This window comes from Chroicocephalus ridibundus, chromosome 13, assembly GCF_963924245.1.
Source record: "Chroicocephalus ridibundus chromosome 13, bChrRid1.1, whole genome shotgun sequence".
In the NCBI taxonomy this organism is placed as follows: domain Eukaryota; kingdom Metazoa; phylum Chordata; class Aves; order Charadriiformes; family Laridae; genus Chroicocephalus; species Chroicocephalus ridibundus.
Genome location: NC_086296.1, coordinates 1,687,611 through 1,707,656, shown reverse-complemented (window position 1 = coordinate 1,707,656; position 20,046 = coordinate 1,687,611). Strand labels below are relative to the sequence as shown.

The 20,046-nt window shown below is 57.2% G+C and overlaps 1 protein-coding gene across 1 annotated transcript; it reads left to right on the top strand.

Annotated features, from left to right (window-relative positions):
* Nucleotides 1-1,215: 1,215 nt before the first annotated feature.
* Nucleotides 1,216-19,933, top strand: MMP11 (matrix metallopeptidase 11). The gene is made up of 8 exons (XM_063351019.1): nt 1,216-1,363; nt 10,525-10,775; nt 11,991-12,134; nt 13,148-13,281; nt 15,650-15,897; nt 16,241-16,445; nt 17,808-18,065; nt 18,959-19,933. The coding sequence occupies exons 1-8, from the start codon at nt 1,262-1,264 to the stop codon at nt 19,090-19,092; spliced, it is 1,476 nt and encodes a 491-aa protein (XP_063207089.1). The 5' UTR covers nt 1,216-1,261; the 3' UTR covers nt 19,093-19,933.
* The last annotated feature ends 113 nt before the right edge of the window (nt 19,934-20,046 follow it).

The following is a 20,046-nucleotide window of genomic DNA, read 5'->3' as shown; positions in this document are numbered from 1 at the left end:
GAACACCAGCTCCTCACTTCTTCCCTTTTGCTTCTTCCCCTCCTTCTCTTTCCCCTCTCACAAGTAGGGCCTCGGGGATGCACCAAACGCACCGCTCGGCGCAGGGACGTCTCGCTAACAGCCCGCTGCCTGAGCACGGCGGCACCTTCCAGGCACGGCCACGACCGGGCTCTTTCTTCTCACATCTGCTCACCGTACCCGGTATTTGCACCCTCGGTATGGTTCCCATAAAACAAAACACGAACAATTGATCACAGACAACTGAAACAGTAATAGCGTCCGGGATGTCAGGAAGCCTTACCCACTCCCTGCACACCAGCCCCGGCAGCTGGAGATCAAAGTTTTCTTATTTGCATACATTTCTTGAAACAATTTGCAGCTAAACTGAGGGGATGCTGACACAGTCCAGGGCTTCTCCCATAGAAACGGGAACCAAGAAGCCAGATCTGTGCATTGCTCCATCTCCAGGTGGCCGAGCGGATGGTGGCTTTGGCATCCCCAAAATGAGGGGGGTGTTCCCTTCTTTCCCCCTTCCTCAGCACCCCGCACGGGGGGAAAGCCTTTTTTTTTTTTTTTTTTTTTTTCCCCAAATATTTCAGCGAAGGGCTCGGCGCACAGCGATGCTTTTGGCCGCGGCCGCGTTTTGTGCCTCAAAACCCAAAAGATAAGCTTAAAAACCACCCAAGGCGATGCCTCGGCGGCTCCGAGTGGTACCCGAAGGGCAGGAAGGAAAAAAAAAAAAAAAAAAGAAAAAAAAAAAAGGCTGAAAACCACCTTTTCAACCCTCCCCCGCCTAAAACCCATCCCCAGTTTGGGGCACCGGAAGGCTGAAAGATGCAAAAATCCGGCGGCCAGGCAGAAAAGCACCCCCGGGGACACTCCGGGGGGGACACCCATTGCATAGAGACCGGGGGCCGGGGGCGGGCAAGTGCGGGAGGGGGGTCCCGCCCGTCCCGCCCCGCTCCGCCCCGCCGCCTCCAGCGGCGGGGCGGAGCGGGGCGGGACGGGCGGGACCCCCCTCCCGCGATGCCACCGGCCCGTGTGTCCCCCCCCCCCAACCCCCGGCCCGTACAACCGCGTCTCGGGGAGAACAAAAGGCAGGAGCGGGAGGAGGCGCGGGGAGGAGGGCAGGCGGCCATTGAGGGGGGGGGAAAGATTAAAAAGGCCCAGCGGGGACACCCCCCCCCCCCCCCCCAACCCCGGCCCCAACCCCGTCCTCCTCCTCCTCCTCCTCCTCCTCCTCCCCGTGTCCCAGCCCGGCATGGCCCGTCCGCCGTTCCCCCCCGCCGCCGCCGCCGCCGCCTTGTTGGCCGCCGCTTTGCTGCACTGCGCGCCCGCCGCCCCCGCCCGCCGCCACAAACCGGTGAGACCTCTGTGTGTGTCTGTGTGTGTCCCCTAAAGTCCCAGCCGCTCTTTGCCCCCTCCCCCGGTAAGTCCCGGACGCCCCTTGTCGCCTCCCCCAACCTCCCCGGCAAGTCCCAGCCGCCCCTTGCCCCCGAGGGGAGCATCTTCCCGGCAGACCTCCCCCCCACCCCCGCCATCCCCCGGCGCCAGCTCCGAGCCGCCCCCGGGATGCCGGCACGGGCAGCGCATCGGGAGTCCCCGCTGTCCCCTGCCCGGCCGCCCCCCGGCTCCTCGGGCTCCTCTTGGCGTGTTAGGGGAGTTTTTACGGGCGCGCTGCCTTCTGCGGAGCGAAGGGAAAAACAGGGAGAGGGACAAGGAGGGTTGACGAGAGGACACGGGATCCCCCCCCCTTCCTTTAAAGGCAGCGGAGCTCTGCCTGGCTAAGAACCCCCCCGCCCGCTGGGCTGGCAGTGCCCAGGAGCGTTCCGGGGAGACCAGCCTAGAGGGATGAATCAAAGGCGGAGGCAGGAGCGGAGCAGCGGGGTTCGCTCTTCCTGCACATTCCTGCCAGGTCCCGGCACCTGGGATGGAGCTGGGAGCCCCAGGGACGGCGGAGAGGAGCCGGCGAGGGGTTTCAGGGGACGGGGGAAGACAGAGAGCTCCTTGTGCTGGGAATGTGCGCGCGTAATTGGGTTATTATATGTATGCGCTTCGCTAGTGTGCCGTAAAATAATGACAGAGCAAATGCCCGGTAGCAGCCCAAGGGGATTAGTTCAGGTTCTGTCGATGGTTTTATTATCGGCTCTGTCATCTGAGTACTTTCTAACTTGGCCGCTAAATATGCTGTGGGCTGGGACTTGGCACAGAGCAGCCTTGGCCCCCAAAGTGCTCATATTATTCCAAACAAAATGTCACTGCGCTTGGCTCCGCTCTGCCGCTGAGGAAGGTGAGGCCAAGCACTCCGGTGGTGGCAGCCTGCACCCCAGCTGTGACACCGCTCCGCAGATTTCATCCCCATCTGAACGCGGTGAGCGGTGGGCTGGGAGGGACCCGTCTAAAGCTGGAGACCGCTGGTTCCCGCGGGGACGTTGCCTCGGCAGGAGGTGCCTCACGCTCTGCCGGGTGCAAGCTGAGAAGCTGCTGCTCCTGAAGGGACCTGCACAGTCTCTGGTCCCGGTCTTGCTGCCAGCAAGGACCTGTGCGAGATGCCTGGGGCAGGGAGAGCCAGCCTGGGTTTCACACCGTCTGCCTTGGCCAGTGCCCCTCAAACACGGGGAATTCACCAAGCTGCTGGACGAGTGCAGAGTTAATCGTAGAATGGTTAGAGTTGGAAGGGACCTCAAAGCCCATCCAGAGCCACCCCCTGCGCTGGGCAGGGACACCTCCCACTAGACCAGGTTGTTCAAAGCACCGTCCAACCTGGCCTTGATTCAGGATACACCTGAAACACTGTGCCAGGCACACAGATACCATGGGACAGCCCTAATTAACGCAGGTGTCCAGGTCTGCTCAGGCTCCTGGTCCAGCTAATCCACACCCACGGTCCTGAAGAAGGTCCCCCCGTTGGCAGTCTGTGCCCAGAGACAGCTTCTTCCTCATCCCAGGTTAATGCTCTGTATGGTGAGTGCTAATACTTTCCTCTGGGCTGCAGCAACTCCAGGTGATGCTCCAACAGGTATGTTTTGTTCTGGAACACCTTGTGCCTGTGTGTTTGACCAGCCATGTGGAGCTTGGGGTTTCAGATCCATGTATTTCACTCAGTCTTTGCACAGGCGGTGTCTGGTTTAGGCTTGGAAATGGACCGATGATTTCCCATCCTTTCAAATGGCACCTCTCTCGTCCCGAATAGCTGCCCTTCGGGGCTCCTTATCTGGTGTCAAGTCTTCTGAAGGTTATTCTGCTGCCTCTCGGGTGAAGCCAGCACCACGGTGGTTGCTCTCCCGTACAACGCCGGTTGCCAGCGGTGCAGCCCATTCCTCTGCCGGCCGGGGCACACGCGTCAGTGCGCGATGGCCGAAGCGGGGTTGCTGGGCTGGCCGTGGCCCGCGCCTGTGTTTCTGGCCTCAGCCCTCTCCACCCTCTGTCGCTAGAGAGCCCTGCCATGCCGTCGCATGGTCACTTCTCGGGCTCCTTCGAGTCTCTGCACACAAAGAGGTGTTTCCCCCTGTCTAACAGCAGCCGAGTTCCTTCTGGGCACCTTTTGCTGTTGGGTGATGAGCGAGGAGGGAGCCGAGGGGCTGAGCTGGGAGAAGAGATTCACACTCCTGCAAGACAGACGATGGTGACTTCCTCGAGCTGTGCCAGTAGATGGGGTGGGCAAGGGCTGTGCCAGGCGCCGCAGGATGCTGCACCGTGACTATTCCGTGCTCCAGTAACAAGTCACAACAGCAGTAACCGAGGGGGGAGGGAATCAAGGGCTTTAGATTAATTTTAAAGCCAGGTTACACGGGGCAAGTTGCAGAAGGAGCTGTGTTCTCTGTAGCAAACCTCGTAGATCGCCTTCGCTTTTATATTAGCACCTAAAGAAAGAAAGAGAAAACTGAGAGCAGGATGCAGGCTGTGTCTGGTGTCCACTGTAAAACTTGAGAACAAAAGATCTGCAGTCCTGGGGCAGTGCACACGCAGACGCTGAATTCCTGCATTGCTCGCAGCTCCCCTGGGAAATCAAACTCAGTCCATTTGCTGGGAAACTTTCTCTCCGTGGAGGAGCCGTGGGCACCCTCCCAGCTGCCAGCGTAATCCCTGGGGAGCCGTATCCCGCAGCTCTCACCCCGAACCCGGCAGGTTTTCCCCTGGAAGCATGGTGCTGCCTTCCCCGCAGCCCCGGAGCCGTGGCGTCCGCCTGCCCCACTGCGGGCTCAGGCAGCTCCCGCAGGAAGGGTTTGATTTGCAGTGTTTGGTTTGGCTATTTAAATACTGCAGGGAGCACAGGGGTGATCTTAGGCATGTTTATCCTCTGCTCTGGGAGAGAGTCAAGACACATGTAAGCAGTTATTCTCCAGCGGGTTTGTCATGTTTGTGCTCTCGCATGCGAGGCACATGCCCACCCTGCAGCCTGGCAAGGCTCGGGGTGTGCGGCGGCAAAGCGGGGCCGGGAGGGGGAAGAGAGCAGGGAGGAGAGAAGCACTTTGGGGAGGATCCCCCCACTCCAGCTCACGCTGCGCTTCGCTTGCTCCCCCCACGCACAGCCTGCCCCGGCACCCACCTGGGGGCTCCGCAGAGGCAGGGTGCACCGTGTAGGTCTTTGTTTAAAAAAGGGATCTTCCGCGGAAAAATTGTCCTGCAGGGACTTTTCCCACCAGAGACGCTGTCGGCTCTTTCCTGCTAATCCCAAATACGCAGACAGGGAGATGAAGGGTTCCTGGATGTTCTTGCACGGGGGTCGGCCCAGCCTGTAACGTGGATGGAAGCGCTGCTGAGTCTGCCATAGCCGTGCAGCAGAATGAAACGTGGAGCACTTCGGGGGCTCACTGAGGGCCACAGATGTGTTTTTAGAGGTTCACTGCGATCCTGGTGCGGATGAGACCCACAAGAAGAGACAGGAGGGAGACGTCCTCCTCTTAGTGGGATTTGGGCAGGAGAGAGGCATCTCTGTCTCACAAAAGTGTCTCTGTGAAAATCAGCGGAGGGGGAAAACCCCCCGGCCATCTCCAGGAGAGTGGGCAGGGGGGCAGTGGTTGTCTCAGGGGTTGGAGATCCCAGCATACGCTCCCTGAGGGCAGAAATTCCCCTGTGGCTCCGAAGAGGGCTGCGCTGTGCCAGGTGGCCGTACCCAGCGGGAGATGTCCTGGCGGTTGTCCTTGGGCTCGGCACCGATAGCTCCCTGCTCACCTTACCTTGGATGTAATCGCACAGTGAACAAAACATCTCAGCCCCCTTCCTCCTCTGCCTGGAGCGTGCTGCATCCGAGAGCGGTTTCTTGGTTTCAAGGGGATTTCTAGGTCACCAGATTAAGGGCTCTTGAAACCTTTTGCTGTCCCAGCATCCTGGGGCTTGTTTGCTTTGCGAGTACTCCTGTTTCTGGCAAACTGTTGCTTGGGTGACACCAGCAGCTTGGCTGCAGTGTTGTTGATGGACTAGACTCACAAACTGTCACGTAATTAAAGTGTCTGATAATAAAAATAGTCCTGCAGTGTTTATTCATTTGCTTTCTCTTGTTACATCAGAGCCTGGGTGTCCTCGTTCTGTCTGTGGGCATAAACATTTGCAGTCCATAATGTTTCATGTTCCACGTTGCTTAGGAAAAATAAACATTTTCCTTTTTTTGTTGCCAACGACAACTACCACCAAGTAATCCGGAAACAAGCTGTCAGGCCCCAGGAGGTAGCGCTTGGTGGTGCCACAGAGTATGGGAAGCGAGGGGAGAGGAACCTCCGACCGTGTGTGCTCAGCCCGGCACCGCGGCTCCTCCCACTTGGCCAAAGTTTGGCCTCAGACCCTGCGTTACCCCTGGTTCCGTCCGCAGCGGGACCAGGCTGCAGCCCAGCGTGAAGGAGCCAGCCCTGTAGCAGAAGTATTTTGTTTAAGCAAAGAATTTGTCGTTAGAGGGGTTGGGAGACTCTGACGTGTTCCAGGGGAGGTAGGATCAATAAACTTGGTGGCTTTGCCTCGGCATTGTTTCCACCGAGTTTCCATTGTCTCCACTAAGAGTGCCTTGAGCGGGAGCACGCGTAGCTCAGGACAGACCACAAACGTCGTCTGTTCCTGCCATGACATTGCGACTGCAGCATCAGCACCTTCCGAGGCCAGTCAGCTTCTGGGACACAACCTGACCACGGTGGAGCCGGCTCCGGTTTTACCACTAACCATCAGTTGGAGCCACACTTTCAAATCCAACCACTGTAAATCCATGCAGGGCTGAGAGGCGGGCTGGCCGGAAAGCTGTCCCTCGCGCTCTCTGTGCTGGGACAGCAGTGCCGATCTCAGGGAGGAGGGTTGCTGCAGCCTGTTATGGGGGTGCAGAGCCCCTGGGGGGCACAGCCACCCAACAGGGGACAGAAACGGGGTGAGAACTGTCTTACCTGAGAACTGCAGGAGGAAGCATCTCTGCTCTCCTTCCCCACGCGTTGAGCTAAGGGCAGGAGTGCTCCGAGATGGGCTCATAGGTGGGAGGAGGACAATGCTACTAGCCAAAGAGGCAGCCAACACCAGGGCCTCGCTGAGCACTCTGAGTAACCAAAGAAAGCAGGCAGAAAGGAAAAGCAGCAGCAGAAGGGACAGGGAGGTGGGGAGAAACCCCATGAGCTTATCCCCTAGCAGAAGAGGAAACAGCCCCCACTGACAGGGGAAGTATCCAAGACTGATGGGATTCACGTTGTAACTTGTCCAGTCACTCCTGTCTGACGGGGAGGGGGGTCTCTTTTCATGTCCGTGCTGCAGGAGCAGGCAGGAGCCCAGGTAATTAGGTACGATGACAGAGGAGACAAGTTTAAGTTCAGGGCAGGCAGCAGAGGACGGAGCCAGGCAGAGGAGAGCACTGGGTCCGGCGGTACCCGGCACTGGCCTCGCTCCTGGGGGTCTTTATACACAGCATTGCTGGTGCTCCACTGGAGCTGTGCTGCTCTGGCTGCTTCTCCTCCCAGGAGGCTCTGGAGGGCGAGTGCTGCCCAACGCAATGAGGTTGAAGATGCTCTCGGCTCCTCAGGATGGCTGGGAAACTTCCTGGGAAGCTTGGCTGGCGTTCCTGGGAAGCTTGGCTGGTGTTCATCCCACCCCAGCAGACCCAGGAGTGATGGCTGTTGTATCGCAGCACTTGGGGGCTGATAAAGCTGCGAGGAAGCGAGTGGGCAGCGTGTACCTCTGCTGTGTTTCCGCTCTCCCATGGGACCTCTCCTTTCCCGCCTGTTCCCTCTCAGCCTTTCGGTCCCCAGGCTGCTAGCAAGAGGCACTTTCCCTGCGAGGAGCTGCGGCCAGCCTGCGGCACAGCCCTCTGTGTACAGCTTTGCTCCTCTGCCGTCCTCACTGCCCTTGGCCCTTGGTTTCGTGTTGTGCAGGCATTTTCCTGCTCAGTCTCTATTGCAAAGCCCTGGCCTCCTCCCGTGGCTAAAAGCCGCCTGTTCCCATGCGGAGCAGCCGCCCCGACCGCGGGCTGTCCTGGGAAGGGCAGCGCGAGCGGCGGCACTCAGCCTTTGCCAGAGGCTCAGATCGCACTCAGCTGGTCCCAACGCCTGCCCTGGGTCACAGGGACTTTCCTTTGGGTCTTTGGTAATCCTTTCCCTGCTGGCGGTGGGATGGGAGGAGTGGGGATGCCTTGATAGTTCCCCAGAGGCCATGCTCTCCCCATCCTCTCTTCACGGGTTCGCAGCAGCCTCAGCAGCAGCACGGCCCTAAGCAAACCCCTCAGCCTTCACTTTGGGGCATTATACCTCCGCTCAGCAGAACAAGGCAGGCTGTCCCCAGGAGAGGTGGCTTCAGCGCCGGGTGGGAAGGATGCAACCTTAAGCGAGAGGACACGTTATCTAAGCCTTGGGAAGTGCCTGCAGCAAGGTGTGTCCAGCCAAGGAGACCAAAATCTCCAGCCTGACGCGTCTCCTGAGCATTGTTTGGCAAGTGGTTTCTGCCCGTCACATTTCCCCTTGCCGGCTGCGCCTGCAGTGGCATTTTCCAGCCCTTTCCTGCCATGGTGCTAATGTCGGTGCGGTGACGACAGGGAGAGACTCGCTGTTTGTTTAGGGGCACAGCGAGCACCCGGGGCAGCTCCTGCCTCCACCCAGAGCCCTTTGCAGGGCCACTCTGCGTCCCCTCCCGGGGCGGCCACAGCAGAGGGCAGGGAGCAGGAAGGGTCCTGCCTAAGGCAAGGTGGGGTTTGGGTGGCTGGAAGCTGGGATTCACGCCAGCGGCCTTGAGCTAATGAAACAGGAGAGAGAAAACCTACCTCTGGTCTGCCTCTGAACAAGGGATCCCTCAGGGCGAGAAGGAAAAGTGCCTCCTCTCTCCGCTCCTGCTTGGAGGAAAGTGATAACCTTCAGTTTATGTCAGTGCCCCTGGCCAGGAGGGAAACGACCAGCCTTCCTGGGAGACCTGGGACAATGTGCTTGTCACAGCCAAGACAAAAAAAACAGGAGTAAGCCCATCTGTGTCAGCCTCAGCCCCCTCACTTACCTGGGCAACTCCTGAGGGTTTCCCAGTGCTCCCAGTTCCACAGCGAGGGCTCTCCCCGGGGTCCATCTCCACTCTCCCCGTGTGCCTTGGAGCGGGTGTCCTGCACCTCCTGGTCCTGCGAAATGAGACACATTCATCACCCCATGTCCTGGGGCAGCAGGACCTGTCTTTGGCGGCAGCGGGTGCTCGTGGGTGCGCTCGAGAGCAAGGAGCCAGGTGTCCCTCCAGGCTGGGCTGTGGTGACACAGCTGCCATTGTGTGCTTGGCAGAGGGTTTCATCGGGGCTGGGAGCAAGTTGTTGGCCAGGACATGAACCTTATCAGCTCCTCCTGCCAGCTGTCCTTCGCAGGCGCTAGTTGCCAGCCCAGGCAGGGTGCCAGGCACCTCCTGGATGGAGAGACAGGTACCTCCGACCTGGCGGGGCTCCAGCGTTCGGCAGGAGCAGCCTGGCGCAGACTCCCCTGGGACAGCCCATACACCTGCCTTCCACCAAAGCACTAGCTGGATTCTGAGTGCTGTGGCTTGGTGGCTCAGGAAGGCTTTGCTCTTCAGGCCTGTAAAATGCCAATGCACGTTTTGATGGTGCGGTTCCCGTGCTGTGCCAAAGCGCACTGGGACACCAGGATCAGGTCGATGGTTTCTAAGGCAGAGGTTAGCAGGTGACAAGCCACCAAGGGTGTCTTGTCTGGCTGGGGAGGACAAGCCAGCTAACTGGAGTGGTAACAGACACACAAAGAGCCGGACACCTAAACTGCACCTTGTGCGATCTCCCTGGCTCCCGTGTCCATCCATGCGTCGCTCAGAGGCTCAGGGCCACTGCAGAGTTGGGAGCTCAGTAGCGGAATTAATGCCAAGGGCTTCACACTTCATTCCAGCCCGCATGAATGGGCTCGTTGTAGGGAAGAGAGCGGCGGCAGCACGTGGATTACACGGCATCATGGCAGCCCTGGCACCGTGCCCACCTGAGCGTCGTGTCCCCAGCGGGGCAGCCAGGAGAGCTGGCCTGGAGGCAGCCGGCTCTTTGCAGGAGAAGGAAGGGGACCTCTACACCCCAGGTCCTCGCTGGAGCCCTGTGGGACGGAGCCTGCCCAGCCGAGTAGAGATGCATCGCTGCTGCATTTCAGCTCCTTCTGCTGCTCAAACACCTTTAAATTTGCCTGCACAGAATCAGGCAAAAAAAAAAAAAATCTGCGTTTGGACCTCTGGTTTGTGCAGCATGGTGGCACAGGGACCAAGCGCCTCTGTCCCCACGTGCCTCACAGCAGGATGGGGATTACGCCTGGCTCGTGTTTCACGGTGGCCCCATAGTCCTGCTGCCAGGTGGGAAACCAGTGGAAGTCAGCTAATGAGCACTAAGCAACATTGCCGAGAGGAACCGTGCTTTGCCAATTAAAGGTGGGAGAGCCCAGGTCACCGCATCCCCAGGCAGAGGGGGTGCAGTCCTGCCTGTCCCTCAGGCAATGAGAGGGGCTGCGGGGACGGTCGCTGCTGCTCTCTGCCCCATGGGGTGGGCTAAGCCACCCTCCAGATCCGGGTGTCCTGCTCCCCAGCTTGTGCTGTCCCCCGGCCATGCCGAGAGGCTGCTCACCAACCAGGAGAGCAAGGAGACAGCACGGGAGCGAGAACGCGGAGCACAACTGTGTGCTGGGGACTGAAGGCTTCCTGCCATTAATATCACGTCTACCGGGGCCAGGAGGGAATAAAGGATGCGGGGCAAAGGGGGAGAATTTACTCCCTAGGGATTTGTTTTGTTCTTGAAGGGTCTGGTTCTCATCCACAGCTTGCAAAAGCATTTCCTGCCGGCAGCTGCCAAGGAAAAGTGGGCCAAAAATAGCCCAATGCTTCATGGGTGCCACGGCATGGCACGGAGCCTCCCAGGTGTGACCCGGCCTGGCAGCAGCAGAGCCCAGGGAAGGGAGGATGTCTGTGGGGAGCAGCTTGTGCCCCAGCAGTGGGGGAACAGCCCCGGGCAAAGGTGGAACTCACCGCTGCAGGGCCGCTGTGGGGAGTCGTCCACCGCTCTGCCTCGGGACCTCTCATCGCAGCCACGGAGGTCATGGCTTTGCTTTTCCCTTTTAGGATGTGTCTCGAAAGCATCACACCTGGAAGGAGCAGAGTCCTTGGCTGTCTTCCTTGGTGAACGCTGTGGGGACCGGTGTGCCCGCCAAGGGTTTCCCCATGGGAGCGGATGAGCCGGCAGCGCGCTGGAACCCGCCCCGCTGCGGTGTGCCGGACCTCCCGGCGTCGCCAGATGGCCAGAACGGGCGGAACCGGCAGAAGCGGTTCGTCCTCTCCGGTGGACGCTGGGACAAGACTGATCTCACCTACAAGTAAGAGAGTCGTAAAACGGGAGTCAGGCTGGTGTGCTTCTCCCTCCCTGAACCTCTCAGTGTGACGTTCCCCGGTGCGCGGCACGCTGTGACATGACCATAAGAGCTGGAGGGCAGCCCTGACGCTGGGGACAGGCAGCCGGGGGGCAGGTGAACCACCAGCAGGAACGTACCCAGCACCTCCACATCCCCTCACACACACATGCCCGTAAACACAGCTGCCCGCCACCCCGCAGCCGTTGTTTCAGTCCCACACCAACACCCCCACGTGCATATGTTCCCTTCCCTACATCAAATCGCCGACACGTGCTGAGCCGAGCCTCCACCATCGCTCCTCTCCCGCTGCGCCTCTGCTCCCCCCAGCCACCCCGCTGTGGGCTCACTTCACCGTTTATTTTTAAAAGAGCTTTTTATTCAGCTGTTATTGATGTTCCCATAAACATGACTTGAGTGTAAAGTTTTGCCCAAATCACCCCACACATTCTCAGTTGCAAATCTGCTCGACAGGCGTGTGGGAGGGTTGTGCTGCCTCCCCAGTTGCCCACAGGGGCATGAGTGGAGAGGTGAGCGCACTCGTATGGGCTTTGACAGCACGTGAATCTTCTTTTGTTTAATTAAGTGCAGGAGACGGTTCCTCATAGCGTTAGAAGGCTATAGATAACAAAAAGGCTTCTTCCTTTTTTTTTTCTTTTGGTCAACAGTGTTAAAGAAAGAAACACAGCAGAGACGAACACCCACCAGCACTGTTAGTGGAAGGGAAGGGAAGGTCCCTCTGTGGCAGACCTCACAGGCTGCTTGTGCTACAGGAGGGCAGAAGAGGCAGCGCCTCTCTGAGAGTGCCCAGCTTTCCAGGGGCAAAAAATGCAGAGATTGAGGAGAAGAACTCACATCACACCACTCCCAGGCACTTCTGTGGGGCTGGACTCATGGGGGACAGCCCTGGGAAAGGCTGCATCACTTCACTGCATGAACACACAGATCTGCAAAGCTCTCCAGAGAGCTCACCTCTGCGCCCGCCAGCCAGAGGGTGTCCGCACTCATGGGGTTTATCTGCTGCAGTTTATAGAGCAGTGCTTCTACGGGTTGGAGAAGTTCTGGTGCTGGGAAAGGGTGGCAGCCCTAGTGACGCTGACCCTACAGCTAGTGTCTTCATGACAGCAGTGTCCGTGGGACAGCGGCTCGTGCTCTCCTCATCCAGTGTCTGTTGCCTTTCAGAATTATCAGGTTCCCGTGGCAACTTGTGAAAGCTAAAGTGAGAAGGACCATCGAGGAAGCTTTGAAAGTCTGGAGCGACGTGACCCCACTGACGTTCACCGAGGTGCAGGAGGGCCGGGCCGACATCGTCATTGATTTCACAAGGTGAGCTCGGTGGGCAGCAGCACCCTCCTCCCCGGGTGAGCAGCAGCCCCCAAGCCTCTGACCAGAGCGGAGAGCTGCCAGCACACAACTTAGAAACTTAAGTGGAGGCTCATATTTTGGCTTTCAGACACTTAGATTTTTTTTGGTTTCATTTTTATTTTCTTTGTCAGTTGTGGGCTGCTTGGTGTAAGTGCAGCTGTTCCCTGCTGGCTGCGTGCAGTACCGTTACTGATCGCTCATTAATTTTCCTGGTACATTTACATTTCTCTGCCCACAGGCTGTTTTCCTAAGCGTTTGTTTTGACTTTCCATCTTCAGGTCCTCCATCCTGTCCCTTGACTGAACGACGTAACTGTCTGCCCAAAGACAAATATAGTTTCTTGGTTAAATGAATCTTGGCTCCTGGCCTAAAATTCACTTTTGGCAAAATACGCACGGGGGCAAAGACTTCCCTCTGCTGCATGTTTGCACAAAACTAATAAAGGCAGTGGAGACCGTCCAAGCAGTGATGCGATTTGCGTGCTGGGTGTTTGCCTGTGCCTCCCTCAGCTCCCTGAAGTGGCCACATCTCTCCTGGGTTTCCTTCGCTAGTCAGCAGCGCCCTTGGCTTGAGCGAGGACATGAGGGTTTGGCTGGGTTCGCTGCCGGCTGCCCCTCTGCGTCCCCTCAGCTATGTCCACTTAATCTTGGCTCAAGCAGTCACCTCCTTCATTCTTTAGGCTCCATGATCAGCTCTGGGCTGGAAGCTGAATGGGGTGAGGAGAGAAACATCCCTGAGAAAACACACGAAGTCCCCAGGGCTTGGTGTGACCCAGCTCTGCCTCCTCAGTGCCCCGATGCAGAACCGAGTTTGTTGGAATCCAAAGGGCTCGAAACAGTCTGGATTGGTGGGATGAGCTTGGGATGGGAGGGAGAGCAGCTGTCCCCTCACCGTGGCTCCCCACCTTTGGCCACGCGATGCTGTTCACTGCAGGTACGCAGCCATTTGTCTGAGGTGCTGTGTCTTCCCTCCAGGTACTGGCATGGAGATAACTTGCCTTTCGACGGGCCTGGAGGGATCCTGGCACATGCGTTCTTCCCCAAGACACACCGTGAGGGAGACGTCCATTTCGACTATGATGAGACCTGGACGATTGGGAACAACCTGGGTACGGTACTGTCTCAGGGGCAGCTGGGGATGCTCCAGGATGTTTGTCAGGGCGCTTGGAAATGATTCAGTCCCTGTGAACAGGGCCCTGTAAAACTGAGAGGCAGCGATCATTTTTGTGGTGTGCATTGTCATCTCATACCACTTACAGCCCTACTGCTAGTATTCAGGTCTTTTCTTGTCACCCTTGAGCCACAGCAAAGCCTGTGTCCAGCACCAGGAGCCTGGTTTCCCGGTGGGCTCCCCCTGTGCCTGGGGAGCAAGAGGGACATGTCTGAGAGACGGCTCCTCTGCCCGGCCACGTGTCCTGCCGCTGGGGAATTGCACCCAGCATTGGCAGGAGCCGTTAGAAATAAAGCAGGGAAGGGAGGAAGGAAAACGGAGGCTCAAGCACCGGCTGACACAGTTGTCTTCCAAAGGACAGCCTCAGCCCTGCCTCTGCACGCACTGCTCACCGCCTGCCTGCAAAGTATTTTCTCTTTCAACAAGTCCATAAAGGGAAACCACCCGGCTCCAGCTCTGCCTCTGTGGCCTGGGAATGCTCTGACCATAAACAACGCCACATGGAGTCAAGACTCTTTTTTTTCTCTTTTTTTTTTTTTTTTGGCTAATAATAGATCCAAGCTGGTAGCTCTTTGCTCGGGCACTCAGGGTCTGGTGTCACAGTATCTCGTGAGATACTGCAGCATCGCCTGGGACCATCTGGACCAGTGCCCAAAGCATCAGTTTCGGCAAGACCCACCAAAATTAACCCAGGTCAGCCCCTCCTCCTCCTTCCCCGTTTACCGACAGGGACAAAGACATAATCACAAAGCCCAAGTAAACCCCTGCCTCCCTGGGGTTTACAAACATTTTGTCCACGTCGATGTTCAGGGCTCAGATGGGTTCCCCCAAAGTCCACGTCATTGCCAGTTGTGTCCCACCCTGAGTCTCTGCGTGGGGCACAGGACTGCTCTGTCTCTGACCCTGGTCATGCTGTTGACCCAAAACAAGAACCACAGAGCACCATATCTTTCTGCAGAAGTTTCTGCTCCTTAGGAAGGGTGGGCTCTGCCGTTTTTCACCCTCTGTTGGGGCTGCCTGTGTTGTTGAAGAATTTCCTACAGTCTCCCACAAAGGCAGTGTTGGAGGCAAACCAGGAACTGAAAATGGATGCCAGTTCCCATCAGAATCCAGCCCTATTCCATGGCCTTTCCTCCCCCGCCACGTCTTCCAGAAATAAATGTTGTAAAAGCTCTTTGCACCTAATTGCCATTTAATATCCTGAAAAGAGCTTTACGATATAAACATGGATAAATCCTTGTCTCAGCTCTCAGTGAGACAGGGGAATCCTTAGCCTCACTTCACAGAAGGGAGAGCAGAAGTATAAGGAGGGCTAAGGTGTGCCCGGGGTCACCCCAGAGCCGCGCAGAAAGCAGGACTCCCTGTGGGGGACCTTCTGCGAGGGACACAGAGATGTCCCCCAGCACAGCTCCTCCAGGCGCGCTGTTGTTCACCTCCCCCGGCGAATCTGACAATAGCACAGCTGATCTGCCAGCACTGGAAAGCATCAAGTGAGGAGCCTGCCAAACTAAACACAAGTGTCTGAAAGTTTGTCATAAATCACCGACATAGAAATCCCTCTTTCTCAGCTGACCTAGATTTAATTGGGTCAGTGCTGTGCAAGTGCATCGCTTCGACGTAAAGCTGACCGGCAGAGGAAGACAGGGGCTGGCTCACCTTCCCCTCCACCCTTCCCAGGCGTTCCTGCCAGCTGCATCCCCTCTGTCCCGTCCTATCCCATCCCCAAGAAGTGACCTGGAGCCAGCAGGGAAATCCTGCTTGGAACAGCGAGGTTGGCTGACTCACGTCCCTGCATTTCTCATCACTTGGGCTGCAGCTCGGAGGATTTCTGGCTGAAGGCGAGTGAATGAATACGCTGGGACTTGTCAACAAACAGCCAGGCTCACAAGCTTCGCTGCTTAACATGCCTCTCTTCCAGCTTTCCGTGAAATATATCAACTTCACAAAGGATCCCTTGGAAGCTAACCACCACCTGCCAAATGACACATTTTTGCATACTGAAATCCATTTTTCACGCTCTCTTTTTCTAGACTCTCCAAGGCCATGTATTCCTAAAACACGATCTCCCATAAATCTCCTTGAGTCTGAAGAAGGCCCAGGCCTTGACACTGGATATTTTTTAATGGATTTATTTCTAAATGTCACCTTCTTGCTACAGTCCACATACAAGCAATAAAGGAGCTCCCTCTGCTGTCTGTGTGGCAACGGCCATTAGCAAGTTTTAATCCTCCCAGATGCAGGTATCTTCCACAGGGGACGTGATCCAAATGGGACGTGAGAGCATCTCCCATCTTTTCCCTTTACAGGCACTGACCTCCTCCAGGTGGCTGCTCATGAGTTTGGGCACGTCCTGGGCCTGCAGCACACGGCTGTCTCCAAGTCTCTGATGTCTCCATTCTACATCTTCCGCTACCCGCTAAGTCTGAGCGAGGATGACAAGCAGGGTATCCAGTACCTCTACGGGAAACCCAAACTGGATCCCGACCCAACCCCAACTCAGCCAGCAGAGCTGCCCCAGCCGGACCTCGAAACAAATGAGATCACCAACGTGGAGGTGAGTCAACAGCCTGTCCCTGTCCTTCTCTAACACCACAGCCTGTCCCCAGCTGTGGGGACTGTCCCCCCGAGAGGCCAGCAGCAGGCTTACAGGTGGGCTGGTGTCTGTGTCTTCCACCCAATGCTGCTGAGCCCAGGCCTGGACCCCACTGCTGGCACTGCCGGCCAGCCTGGGGGGTGCGGGGAGGGGATCTTTGGGCAGCACGTGCCCACCCAGCAGTGGCGGAGAGCAGGACAGCTGCCTGGACACAGGGACTTCCCATCCACTGAACCCAGCCGGGGCAGGGGGGGCTCCCTCAAGTCCAAGCTCCTGACCATCCGTGCTTTGGCAACCTGTGCAGCCCGACGCTTGCGACACAGCTTTCGACGCCGCTTCCACCATCAGAGGGGAGCTCTTCTTCTTCAAGTCCCGCTATGTGTGGCGGCTCCGAGCTGGAAAGCTGCAGGACGGCTACCCAGCTCTGGCCTCCCGCCACTGGCAGGGGATCCCCAGCTCTGTCGATGCCACCTTCGAGGACCCTCTGGGCAATATCTGGTTTTTCCAAGGTAAGAGCTGGACTGGGATCAGACGGCTTGGAAATGCATCTCCTTTACTGAGGGGTATTCAGGACCTAACAAGTTCCTGAGAGAAAAAACCTTCTGGGCAAGTGATCCTTGTTATTTGTTTCCTCCTCTGTTTAGTTTAAACTTTTCAGCAGATACTGAGGGGGAAAGAGAGAAGGAAGGGTCACTTTTATTTTTGACACAGCCATGATATCCCATTCCCCTTCTCTGGAACACAAACATTTGTTTTGAGCCTCTGCCCTGGCAATGCTACTGGCAGAGGAGGAGGAAGGAAACACTTGCTCCATCTCCCCAGCTGTCCTTGGAAGCACTGTGCCAGAAGAGAGCCCCAGACGCTTTCACAGGTTGTGAAACTCCTGCGCCTGTGCCCCCAAGGCCCTGCTCAGGGGATGGACGGCATCTTCTCTGCTCCCCAGAGCCCTGGATGCAGAGCTGCTGTAGCACCCCTGGACTGAGTGAGCCCTCAGGGAGCCTGTGTGCAGAGCCAGGCAACCTTCTGCCACCACAGGGATTAAAATCCGATCATCCATGGGGGACCAAACCTGCTCCTGGCCATCTCTGCAGTTCAGGACTGGCAACAACCCCTGTTTCAGCTCCACTGTTTTCCTTAATGTTCTTTCCAAATTGAATAGCAGGGATGCAGAATGGCGTAGGTACCCAGCTGCCCTGGGTGTGCATGCCCTGCCTGCGCACCCTGAAACCGAGTACCAGAAAGCGCGCCACGCGGCCCGGCAGGCAGCGTTCCTGCACAAACAGATCACTTAGCACCTGACCTGCACACAAGGACTTACAGTGCTAAAATTGGCAGGCTCCTACCACGAGTTAGAATGAGATAAGGGGAAAGTATTACATGCCGTAGGCTAATTACAGAGATTCACATTTTAATCTAATCTGCAAATATGCTTCCAGTCTCTATTTCAGCTTGGCAACTTCTTCCTGGTTTCTGTAGCTTGCTCCTTTCCAGCCGCATGCCCCCTTTACGCCTGTGCATGCCCACATATGTCCTCCTCTAAGCGCTGAGTTTGCAGGCTAGAGGCTGGTCCCTCCAGCCGTCTTTTATGATAACTTCTACAAGTAGAGAAAAGATAGCTGCTAAAATGGTCCTCGTCATCCCACCACTGACACCCTCCAGGTTGGACTGAGGTGGGAAGTCAACTCCTTGCACTGATGGCACTTTGGGCACAGTGACAGCATCCGTGACACCGGTGGGGTTTTTGCCTCTCACACACAGCTTTCCCTGGGAGCTCTGCCAAGGCACCGGCTCCAGTTGCACAGCTGACTGCCGAATTATCAGACACCAAAGAGCTTCTGAACCCTTGTCTCCCTTTTCTGTCTCCTCGCCAGATTCTCAGTACTGGATTTACGATGGCGAGAGACGGGTATCTGGTCCCACCCCGATTGTGGAGCTGGGCCTCCCTGCAGCCCCTGTGCAGGCAGCTCTGGTGTGGGGGGCTGAGAAGAACAAGATCTACATCTTCAGTGGAGGCAACTACTGGCGCTTCCACCCTCACACCCGCCAGGTGGACAACATCTACCCCCGGACCATGGCCGACTGGCGTGGCGTCCCTCAGGAGATCGATGCGGCTTTTCAGGATGAGTTTGGTCAGTGCAGCAGGGACATGGCCTGCTCTGGGGTGGGCGCCCAGGCTGACACCACTGCCCAGCTGGAAGAACTGGGCAGGTTTAGACATTGGGTAGTAGTGGACACTTCCCAGCCATAGTACGTGCCATATAGTGTAGAGAGAGAGGGGCAGCTCCCTCCAGCGGGTAGGGAACTGAGGCTTCTCCCACAAAAGTGAGAAGTTTTGTCATTATTAATTGCAACAATCAACAGTTAAGTGTTTTGTAGAGAGAATTCAAACTTCAGACCAAGAAATGGTCATAGAGTCCCACCCAGCTGTTGCCACTCACAACAAAGAAAGTGATGAGAGAACAGCAGAAAGGCAGCCCTCAGCAGCTGTCCTGAATAAACAGACCACTTTCAGGATTGCCTAGTCCTCCCCGATGTGTCCCATGCTGAAGACAGCGTGGCAGTGCCACAGAAACACTGAGGATGGCCAGGAAGGGTGCTTGGGGTGACAGGCACGGTGACAGACTCTCCCCTCCCAAAGGATGCGGTGGAACAGCTCCCCACTGCTTCCAGAGCCCGAATCCCAGAGCAGCTTCCCCGCAGCAACACACGCTCTGCAGCAGGTCTTCACAAGCTCCCTGCCACAGGCCCTCTTCAGATGTCCTCTGCCCTCTCAGATCCGGGCCACTACCTGGGTACAGCATATTTAAAACCACAAGGAATATAAAACAGAATCCTGCTTACGCTCCCATCAAAACTAAAGCAGTGTAAGCCGCAAAGCTGGGTTCAAGTGAAATGAATCTAGCAGCATCTCCTGCCTCTTCTGGTACTGCACACGCTGCAGAGCATCAAGACGACAAAATACTAGGAAAGAGCTGAGCTGTGTGCACCCTGTCCCTCCTAACCCCCCCTCTCTCACCCACAGGTTTTGCCTATTTCTTGAGAGGCCGCGATTACTGGAAGTTCGATCCAGTCCAGGTCAAAGTGCTGGAGGGCTACCCACGCCAGATCAGCCAGGACTTCTTCAGCTGTACACCTCCCTCCAACTCCTTCAGATGAGAGGGGGGCTTGTGTCCTCCGTGCTCCCCTTCCATCACCCTTACCTCCAGCAGCCACACAGAGGGTTCCCTCTGCCATTCCTGGCTTCCTTCTAGGCTCAGCATCCGACACACCGCGAGTCCGTCACCAGAGACAAAGTTTGCTCCTCTCAAGTTCCAGCAGCCCCAGCTTCAGTTGTTATCAATGTAAAAGCATCTGCCACGTTCTTTGCAGGCAAGAGCGGCCACTTAAACCCTTAATGTGGCCATGGTCTTCCAGCAATAGCATCCCAGAAGCCATCAGGCCAGCCTGGAAGGGCATCACACACTCTTAATTAACCTGGACTCCGTCACGTAGAACTGATCTGATGGCATTTCCTACGTTTACATAGCTCACAACAGCGGCCCGTTGCCACCGCAGCCGTGGGCCTGGGAGGAGGATGGCTTCCACGGTGACGCCTCGCTCGGCCTCCGCGCAGGGCCGTGGACGCTGCCTGGCCCGCGGAGGAGCGCAGACGTGCGGCTGCTGCCGGGTCAGCGTCACCAGGGCTGCAGCGCGACTGCCAGGGCCCTGCTGCAGCCCCGCTCCCGGTTTTACGTTGTATCACTAGTGTGCGTTAGGATTTTATACTGATCTGTGTACAGACAAGGGGCCCCCTTCCTCCCCCGGCGCTGGGGGCCAGTGCTGGACGCTGCCCCGTCGCTCCCCTGCTCCTGCCGAGTCCGGTCCCCCACCCCGGGTCGCTCACGACTGCACTGATGGGTCCCGCACCGGTGTTCCCAGCCTGCCTGGACTCCGGGCTGGGGGCTCACACCCTCCAGCCCCTCTCCAGCTCTTTGCACACCCTTCGTTGCTACATAACCTTATGCCAAAAAAAAAAAAAAAAAGAAAGAAAGAAACAAACAAACAAAGGCTGGTTTCTTTCCTTTTCACCTTTCAACCCCGCGGTGCCCCGGCTGGAGACACGGCCGGGGG

Coding starts and splice junctions, on each gene's coding strand:
- MMP11 (XM_063351019.1), top strand. CDS start 1,262: ATGGCCCGTCCGCCGTTCCCCCCCGCCGCCGCCGCCGCCGCCTTGTTG. Junction 1,364..10,524: donor CCGCCCGCCGCCACAAACCG/GTGAGACCTCTG, acceptor TTTCCCTTTTAG/GATGTGTCTCGAAAGCATCA. Junction 16,446..17,807: donor CAATATCTGGTTTTTCCAAG/GTAAGAGCTGGA, acceptor TCTCCTCGCCAG/ATTCTCAGTACTGGATTTAC.